This window comes from Crocodylus siamensis, chromosome 2 (assembly GCF_052110815.1).
Source record: "Crocodylus siamensis isolate JL-2025a chromosome 2, ASM5211081v1, whole genome shotgun sequence".
In the NCBI taxonomy this organism is placed as follows: domain Eukaryota; kingdom Metazoa; phylum Chordata; order Crocodylia; family Crocodylidae; genus Crocodylus; species Crocodylus siamensis.
Genome location: NC_143396.1, coordinates 68039006 through 68049268, shown reverse-complemented (window position 1 = coordinate 68049268; position 10263 = coordinate 68039006). Strand labels below are relative to the sequence as shown.

General features: G+C 39.7%; 1 protein-coding gene and 1 long non-coding RNA gene across 2 annotated transcripts in view; one reads left to right on the top strand and one right to left on the bottom strand.

The window, feature by feature from the left end:
• Positions 1 to 347: 347 nt before the first annotated feature.
• The window catches only part of ENPP6 (ectonucleotide pyrophosphatase/phosphodiesterase 6), a 63971-nt gene continuing 54055 nt past the window's right edge, over positions 348 to 10263 (bottom strand). Inside the window, exons 6-8 of the mRNA XM_090036114.1 lie at positions 9658 to 9795; positions 4700 to 4823; positions 348 to 2333 (exon numbers count right to left, since the gene is read on the bottom strand). Of these exons, the coding sequence (XP_089892240.1) occupies positions 2128 to 2333; positions 4700 to 4823; positions 9658 to 9795 (468 nt within the window). The 3' untranslated portion in view covers positions 348 to 2127. The remainder of the gene's footprint in view (positions 2334 to 4699; positions 4824 to 9657; positions 9796 to 10263) is intronic.
• Positions 360 to 9645, top strand: LOC149870372 (uncharacterized). Its single transcript, XR_016440726.1, has 3 exons — positions 360 to 437; positions 4474 to 4595; positions 6157 to 9645. It is a non-coding gene; the product is annotated as an uncharacterized LOC149870372 (long non-coding RNA).

Here is a 10263-nt window from a genome sequence, read left to right as displayed (position 1 = left end):
ATTAAATGTTATTTAAATGCAGATGTGAGGTTGAGTTAATTAAACATGAACATAAGAGTTTGAAGAATCATGTGTTATTTATTCTGATATTAAATGCATTTGTTTTCTATGCTTTCCATTGTTCCTATGCTTTCCATTTTCTATATGCTCCAGGTTTCTCTATTGGCAGTCTGTATCTGCACTGTAAAACTTGGTACAGGGAAGACTGAAGGTTTGGAAATGGAACCGTTTTGGAGAGTTGTGGGGGCTACATGATGATGTGTATAGCTGGGTTATTTTCTGCTAAAATGATCAGCAATGAAATAGTTAACAATGGTTACATTTAAACTAATGCCTTTCGTATTTCAGTGTCCAACTGAGATAAAGAGGACTACCTGTACATCTCAGGGACTGTGTCTAAAGCTGCCAGCAGACTCAACTGTAGCATCAGTTTACAGGTGATTCACATTTTCAGAACCTTTTTCACAACCAGAAGGACTAAAACTATTATTTATTTATTTTTAAATAAATATGGTTAGATTTTGAGGAAAAGTGAGGGATGGATGCTGTGGCAAATTAGAATTGTAAAATAACTGTGTTAGAGCTTCATGACTAATGGCTTGGCTGCTTTTTGGTTTAATGATGGACCAAATGTTACTGAAATAAAATTTTGTTTTGGGCTCTCAGAAATATTTTGTCTGAGAAGAAATATTTTTGTCTGTTTTTTGTCTTGCTTTGAAGTTCTTTAGTGCTTTCCTTTAATTTCTGTCAATTTCAAAATAATGAAGTTGTCTAAAAACAGAAGGGTGATGTATTTCATTTTGAGAAAAGTCCAAATGAAATGTTTCAACTCTTCCAAAATGATTTTCAGCCAAAATTATTTGCTGGATTTTTCTAGGTTTCAGGAGCATTTTGGTAATCTGGAAACTGCATTTTTTTCAATGTATTTATTGTTCACAGAAAAAAAAATCTCCCAGCTCTGCTCTTTTTATATGCTCTCATGGGCTTAATTTAAAATCATCAGGCCATTCTAGTAAGCAGAAGTGTAACCAGTAGCATAACTTGGGGAGGGTGAGCAGGGCACCAGTCCTAGGCACCAATTTAGTGGCAGCAACCCCCAGGGAGTCCATGCCATGGCAACAACAGCAGTGCACAAACCCTGCTAATTATTCTTTTGGGCATAACTAGGAAGTTTTGCATTCTGGGCGGCAGCTGGGCTGGCAGCATAGTGACTGCCATTCTTGCACCTCCCTGAGCTCTGCACCTGGGGTTGGTGCCCCACTCACCCACTCCTAGCTATGCTGCCACTAGTAGATTATCTCATGGGGAGACCTGAGTTCAGGATTGACTTTGTTTAGCTCTTGTTTCCTGTTTGGTCTTAATATCATTGACATCAATAGCAAACCTCTCGTGATTTGAAAGGGAGCAAAATTTGGTTGACTGGTCTACTGAAGCCCTGAGGCACATGGAGAGAGAAAATCTAGGAAAAGAAGGATGCTATATTCATGGCCCCTACATCCTTCCATGTACCCCATCTAGAATAGAGCTGTTAGGAGTTGTACATATTGTAGTTTAGTGGAGAACAGTTACTTCTTTCCTGTTTTGGGAAGGAGGCCATGTTCACCACAGGTATCTTGGTTTTGCAAGGGAAAACCATGGCTCCATTAGAGAGATATAATCCAGAGGAAAACAAAAAGTAAAATTGTGAAAACCAGGCCTGAGACACTAAACAATACAGGAGTGAGAACATTTCCTTAGTTATGAAGGTGAGTTCTCCCCAGAAATATCAAACCAAACCAGCTGAACAAAACCCAGGAGATTTAAAAATAGCGGGGCCTAGATTCTGCTCTCCTTGGTAATGGGACAAATCCAAATTAGCAATAATGTCTTCTGAATCTTGTCTATATTTACCACAGCATAAAGGAAAGCAAATCTTGGCCACACATTACTGTAACTATTGTGATAGGAAGATGATGCAGATTTATCCTAGGGGTAACTTGACATATGACTTTGGGCCAATATGTGCAATTTACCCAGACAATATTCTGTTAATGAAGCTATTATTCAAATGAAGAATTAAAAAAAAAAAAAAGCGAGTTACTAATTACACTGACCAACATTGTTTTGGGGGCAGAGAAACAAGATATGCTATGCAAACAGTAAAAATAGAAACAATGCCAGCACACAGCTGCTCCAGTGGAATAACTGTGCCAAATTGGCATTATTTTTTAACATACACTCCACTCTGGACCAGGATCCATTGTTTGGCAATGCCTTTATTCCTGCAAGATTGCACATGATGTTGTAAACATCGACTGATCTGATTGGAGGAGCTCTGTAGTTAGATTTGAAATCTGAAAGAAAGACATGCATAGAAATGTTTTAGTCTCTGGATATCAGGGAGCACTTAACATTATATCATTTCTTTTGCCTTGAGACTTTGAATCGTAGGAATATTGCTGAGCAAGGCGTTAACATAGACAAGCCCTTTAGCCCTTTTAGATACTCATAGAAAATCTTGAGGGCTTTATTTGTTAAACGATTTAGTAAATAAAAAAGAAGGAAGTTGTCAAACACAGGAAGTATTTACATTGTTATATGTTTGGGTATTTCAGCATATTTCTAATTCAGTGGTTCTCAACCTTTTTGGATTTGAGACACCCCTTCATAACTTTTGTGAATTGACTGGCACCTAAATTCAAAAACCAATGTATATGTTACAGTGGTTACCTCCTTGAAGAAGAGCCAGGCAGTGGAGATGGGGGATTAGTCAGGCAGGGACAAGCTGATCCTTTGCTTATCTACATATATCCTCACACCTTGTGGCACCATTCAAAGGATCTGGTAGCACGCAGGGGTGCCACAGTACCATAGATGAAAATCAGTGCTTTACAGCTTTTCAGCACACTTTTGCTCTAAAATGACTGCATCACATGTTCTGTTGTTATTTCTCACTTGCAAAAGATGTATACTATTCAGTATTGAAAGGGTCTGACAAAATGAGGATCAAATAGTCTCTACATCTTCATGGGAATGTGAACTGTGATTGCATGAACCTGTCAAAGGACCTGCTCTGTCTTGATGAGCCCTTTGCCAAGAATAAAAAAGAATGCATCCCTGTTGAATAGCATTAAAAACTCAAGCCAGGTTAGGTGAGAACAGTCATATCCAGTAGGGGTGTGTGAAATGGGCCGTATTTGATTTGGATTTGACCCAAATCAGGGGACAGTGATTCGATTTGTTGATTTGGATCACTGTCGTGATTCAATTCAGCCCAATCCGAATCTGAATATTCAATGCTGATTCAGAGAATCAATGATTCGGTCATAGACAAAGCTTTAAATGTTTTTTCTGCATACCTTGAGGTACCAGGAACAGCTCATGAATGCTGTGATGGTGGGGCGGACGGAGCATCCCGCAAGAGTGCTGGGGGACCCCCGCGTGCTCAGTACTTCAGGTCCACTTCCAGGTCCACTGCCGAGTGCATGGGGGACCCCTCTGTGTCCCCCTGGTTAAGCAGTCGGCCATGGGGGGACCCCAGGTGCCCCCCTACCCCAGACCCAGGAGGCACCAGTCACCGAGTCGGGGGTAGAGGGAGGGTCCCCCACGTGCTCTGCAGCGGACCCAGAAGTGGACCAGAAGTACTTCTGATCTACTTCCAGGTCTGCTGCTGTGCACGCTGGGGACCACCCCCCACTGCTCCTGTGGAACGCTCCATCTGCCCCACCATCTCAGCATTCACATGAGCCACCTGGTACCTTAAGGTATGTAGAAAAAACATGTAAAGCTGTGTCTATGACTGAATCATCGAATCTCTCCAAATCAATTTGGAGGGTTCCGATTTGATTCAGAGAGACTGAAGGGTCTCCTGATTCAATTCAATTCGGATTCGGCCGCTGAAATGGGCCAAATCTCCACCGAATCTAATCAGTGACCAAAGCTTCACATAGTCCTACTATCCAGTACATGGAACCCAGAAAACTTGCTGGTATACTTGGCAAATAATTTCGTGGGATTTTTTTTTTTACTAGTTTTCCCATCTATAAAGGGAAATGTATAATATTGCAGATCTAGCAAGTGTGTTTAGGTTTAAAGATGAAACCTTGTGCACACTGCAATTGTTTAATTATAGAAGGAACAGAAATACACAAGGAGTTCAGTTTCTGAGACTCCATTAGGTCCCAGATAGTTACAGGTGGCTGGGAAGTCCATGGAGGTATGTCTGTCATAGAAGCATGAATAAAACAATGTATACTTTTGGGGCATGGGAAAATTCAGAAAGTGTGCACTGGTACTTAATGATTTCTGCAAATAGGGCTCTCAAACAGTGCAAGACCTAGTGATGAAAGTCATGTGCCTATGTGCTGGCCTTGAAGAGTGTGAACAGAAAGGGATACCCAGTGCCAATATTATCTTGGTGGCATGTATACCAGCTGGCTGTGTGTGATGTCTGACTGACCACAGAGAAATGTAATTATGGTTTTTTCTCACCAGATTTCAAGTCACGCTTGGAAGCTAAAAGGGGCTATGGACAAAAGGGCTTGGTTTCTCAAATTAATTTCTGCACTAGCTGAACCAATGCAATACACTGAACCTGCCTTTCCTCTGAAACTGTTGTAGGTGTTATGCTTGTTTGTGTGTATGTGTGCACACGTGTGGGCATGCATGTGTGTGTGCATGCACAGTTTTCTCTCATTGCTTGATGATCCAGCTGGCCTACCTGGTCCAAATGCAAGGAAGAATCCCCTCATGTCCATGAGCTCATTGTCGTATCCATGCCATCCATTCTGCCAGGCCTCCTTTCTCCCTGTACCATTCTCCCAATATGGAAGTTTATCTTTACTCTGGGAAGTGAAAACAGAATAATATTAACATAAATTTGCCATAAGAATGAGCCTTCAAATAATGAAGGAAATATATCACTAACAACATACTATTTATTAGATTATTTTGTTACAGATTTTATGTTCTGCCATTATAGGATTGTAGCTGTCAGACTGAGGAAATTCAGGCACATACCTGCAGTGGCTCAAGCTAGAAGCCTGGGGGGTGCTAGAGCTGGCCTCTCTTCCCTTGCGCAGTGCTGAGTGGGGGGGGCATGGCCAGGCCCCAGCAGGAGGCTCTGATTAGGGAGGGGGTGTAAACCCTGACCCTGCCTGCACCATCTCAGGCTTTTCCCTGCTGGCTGCTCAAGGAGCGAGAATGTGGCCACAATTTGCTGCAGACAGTGTAAAGTCAAGCAAAACAATAGCCTCTCTCCATCAGTTTAAGCTCCTCTTAAACAGCTTACTGGCTAACTTGTTGATTAGCTCCAAAAAGCCTTAAGCGATCACTGTTCTGTCTGCCTGTCCCAGTGAAATTGGAGATATACGCAGAGACCTCTCGGCATAAGCAGGCATACCACATGCCTAAGGTCCGTGGGGCTGGGGTCTGTGCTGTGGGAGATGGGAGGGAGGGGGTGGGGGATTCCTGCTTCAGCAGCGAGGCAGAGTGGAGAGATAGGGCAGGGAGAAGCCAGGCAGACCCTGCTGTACCTGCAGCCTCTGCCAGAGCTCCAGCCAGGGAGTAGAGAGGCCAGCTCTACTTTGGAGCAGAGAGCTCCACCCAGCCTAAAAAGCATGTTGGGATGCTGGGGGAGTCTGGTTTATCTTAAAACAGCAAGGGGTCTGTGACAGACATTACATAAACCAGTTTGAGCCAAATGGGTTAAGTCTGATACTACATTCAATCAGGTTTGTCTCAAACTGATTTCAGCCATTTTCAAACTGGTTTATGTGCACTGAACATCTATTACAGGTTTAAACCAGTTTCTGATCACTTAAACCGGTTTGTGTGTAATGTCTGTCCCCAGCTATTGTGTTTACCTTATAACTCTAGCTCTCATAAATGAGACAGATCGATTTAAGATGCCTTTACATTCCATTTCCTCCCCCCATAAATTTGTCTGATTTTATCCCACCAAAACCACTCAAGAAAGAATTAACCATGTATAGAAACTGTCAGAACTATAATAATTATTATTATAAAGCTCAGCTCTTTATACTGTTAACTGCAGGAACCTCTTGATTTTCCATTCTGGTTCTTTGTGTATAATAGTCAGCAGATGTACTAGATAATTGAACAACTTTAGCTGACAAATTAAATTTCTTTCCTTGTCTCCCTCTATTTCACTGACAGCACTCGAAGCAAACAGAGGAGAAAATGGACTCATTCTACTCTTCTACTGTAATGCACTACTCTGTTTAATGCAGTTCCAGGAAACTAATTGTCAAAGGACTGTACACCATGAGAAAAGCTGTACTGCTTTTGTTAGCATCAACTCAAGACATGCCAAGTCTTACCTAATTTGAAAAGTTTCTTTGGAGATATCATGACATAGTTGAAGTTAAACCTTTCAGAAATACTGTCAGATGTTGTGGACTCAGCTGTTTCCCTACTAATGTCAAATCCAGGAAATAAAATGCCCTTCAATCATCAGCCCAAGTACAAAGGGAATAATACGTTATTGCAGATGTGAAGAGCAGTCAAAAGCTCAGCAATTTCTATTACATTTGCCAATATTTGGGTCAGAAAACATGTTACTTTTTTTTCCAATTGCAAGTGAATCCGGGGCTCATGAAATTCAGACAGCACTATCTTGAGGCAGGAGTTGTGCAGACAGATGAAGTGCAACTTTCCTAACACGGCACTTTAAAGGCTAAACACTTCTGACTTGTAACAAACACTCTTTCTAGCCCGGTTCTGGCTTCTTTGGGGACTAGAGTCCTAGCTGCATTGAATTGCGACTGTGTGGTGATTTTCTTATGTGCACAAATGGAGCTAGGAAAAGCATCTAAAATAAGCCAAGAATTGAATAGTTACCTCCAGAGGAAACACTAGTGCCCTAGGTCACTGTGATTCCTTTGGTTCCTGACTTTTGAATGTTTCCTGCACATTTATGTTCCTAACTTTGCAATCATTTAAGTTGTGGAATGTCCAGAAGTACAAGCGTGTAAAATAAAACAAGCTGGTAAGTAAAGCATTTAGGGTTGAGAGACTGAATCATAAAAACTTGGTACTGAAAAGCAAACTGAGGATACAGAATCAGTAAACAAAAAGACCATTCTATATAGTAGTGTAAAAGTACAGTAGGAAGACTATAAAGACTCAAACCAATAGAACTAAAAAGGAACAAAAATAATTGGGAGTTTTGGCCGGTAGAGTGTAGAATGTAAAGAAAATGACAGAATTCCAGACTCATTCCCCCTTGCGTCCCAAAATCATGCAAGGTAGTGAACTACTACAGAAATGGCATTTCCTAGTTGCTAACAGAGTGCTACAACCAACAGAGAAGTTAAAAAAAAATATGAAGTGTGCACAATGGGAAGGAGCTTAGCTGCCTTTCTTCAGTCTTTTGAGCAGGAAAAAATAACAGAAAACTCAATTACTATTTTAAAAATATGACATGAAATTTCCATTTTCACATCCCATTCTCTGATAATGAAAATGCACCCAGGCTAAGGAAAACCTGACAGAACTAATGAAAGGACATTCTTGAACATCAGAAACAATAGGAAGGAATGGGCAGACAGACAGAGATAATTATTACAGCAGCAGTATTTGCTCCACTGTTATTAAGAGCTTGTCAGAGTTTCCATGATTTAAAAAAAAAATCTTTTTCAGGATTCATAAAAATGTTCTCCATGGCAAGCACCAGTGCTAGAGAAAGGGTTTTAGTTATAGCAATTTAAAATAATAAGTTTGGGGAAATGGTTTTAGATGACTTTTTAGATGATGAGGTTGAGCAGTAGCTTTTAGATCTTTATAATGCAAATGTGCAGCCCACCAGTCTACACACAAGAATAATTTCTTTTTCTAAAGGTACATTTATGTAAAATCTTCCATGCCCCATTGGATGTGACACATTAGCAATGTGATAGTATCAGTCTACTAGGTTTAGTATATCGCAGGTAAGTAACTATGACACAGGCATAAAGGAAGCCATTCTGTTTAGCTATGTTAATCTGTGAAGCAGTGTGGTCTAGGGATTACAATGGGAGGCTGGATTTCTAGTTTCTGTTGCCAACTCTGTTACAGGCTGGATATGTGACCATGGACAATTCACTTAATATCAGGCCTTAATTTAATCATCTATAAAATGTTTGCGCATATTTTCCTGATGCAAATGTGTGTTTTGGGGCTTAATTAAAGTTTACAATGTACTTTGAGATACTTGTATGAAATATAAGTACAAAATAATAGTAATATTTTATAGTAAGTTTGGCACAAATCTCCCTTTTATCTATTGACGTAATAAATCCCGCTTCTTTTAAAAGAGTGCTTTCAAGTTAAAAATAAAAAAGTGAATGATGGCATGTGCAATAAGCTATCAGCTATAAAACCAAAATTTTTAAGATCCCTAAAATCTCATGAAGTTTTTTTGGGGGGAAATAAAGTTAAACTGGCATATTGGTCAAGTTCCATAATACCTAATTACAGTTTGCCTACTTGCAGTCTGCAGTCTCAGTTGAGTAAGGCATTCTTCAATACCTGCTGTCAAACTGGAATAGTGTTGCTGTTCTATGCATTTGTTAGGGTCCAATACTTCTGGGACATAAGTGCCAGTATTCAGTACCTGCTATCTTGGGCTCTTGAAAAGCCACTGTATTCTAATCCAGAAATGGTTACATTTCAATGGTGGTTTACCCAATCCCTGTTTACCAAAATCAGGAGTATAGTCTTTTCTTCTAAAGCCTGAATTAAGTAGGAGTTGGAAGGACAAGAAATGCAAGATCAAGATCACTGTTTGTGAAGTGTCTAGGGTTCCTTCTAGAAAAAATATCCTATACATGCAAGCCACTAACATTTGGTGCTTTCAACTAATGACATTTTGAAAATAATTACACATAGCAAAACCTATACATTATAGAGTCAGAATATTTATAATATGAAAATGCTTGTCTTTTTTAGTATTTGTAGTAAATGTGTAGGTGATGTGCTGTCATAAGTAAAAATTGTATTTAGTATTAACTTTGGATATAGGAACCTTATAAATTAAAAGTTTGTAATTTCCAAGCCCCCCATTGACTTACCGCTCCAACCCTCTTCTCCCCCTTAAAAAAACCCAAAGACTACGCTTTTAAAATAAGATTTGGGGAAAATACCAGAGGCCAAAGAATTGTTGATAATATTAGTAATGCAGACCATATAGGTGGCAAGATGATAGCAAATACCTGGGGAGGGAGTAAAGTGAAAAAGGAAGCAGTACTTTTAAGGTGCCGTCTGATGTCAGAACAGTGGTTTGAGAACTAGGCAGAAGAAAAATTGTCACAAGTTAAGATAACCCTGGTTTGAAACAAGAAGCAGTCTTTGTACCAGGCCAAAGGAAAGTTGAAAAGGAGGAAAGTTGGATGGATACAACGGAGTTAATTATATGGTAAAGGGAGCAAGAATAAAACCTTTAAACTGATCTTAATTTTGCTTTAGTTTGATCTAGTGTACTGCTCACATTAACTTCACTGAAATGCACATTTTTAATATTTAAATAGGATACAGCGATTTTTACACCAAATAAACAAGTCATTAATCTAACTCTTATACTTAATCTTGTATATTCCCCATCTTTTTCTTACAAAATTGTATTTTTTTTAATTTTTAAACTCACTTTTAGATTATAATTAATTTTGATTTACACGTTACCTCTACTATGAACCACCCTTTATCAGCCACAAGGGTTAGAGGAGAGACAAATTTTCCTTTTTTGTAGTAGAATCTCTCTGGAATATCCTCTTTGTTATAAACATCCATGTATTTCACAGTTTTCAGTTTATTATATATCTGTAAAGGAAGCAAAAGTTAGACTGACTGCAGAAACTGCACATGAACCAATTAGTGCTTATAAACTTCTATTTTAGCAGAATGGATAATCATCTTTGTGCTCATTAGTGCATTCAAACAGGGTGCTTTGTAGGCATAAATGATGTTCATGTAGGTATGGTTTGGGAGGTATCTCTAAAACTCTGGTCAGACAGAACCGTGTGAGTGAGGTGAGTGAGTGTGTGTGCATGCACATAGCACACTGATTGATTATGTATCTAGACAGACACAACTACTACACTGGAAACAATTACAGAGGCACTAAGTGAAGAAGCGGACATACTGTATTTACTTGATGAAAAGACGAGGTTTTTTTTCCAATTTAACTTGAAGGAAAAGCCCCTTGTCTTACTAGAACTGAGTATGAGGTGGGGGGGGGGGGCAAGCAGTTGCTGTGGCTCCATCTCCAGCCTCAATCCTGCTGCCTGC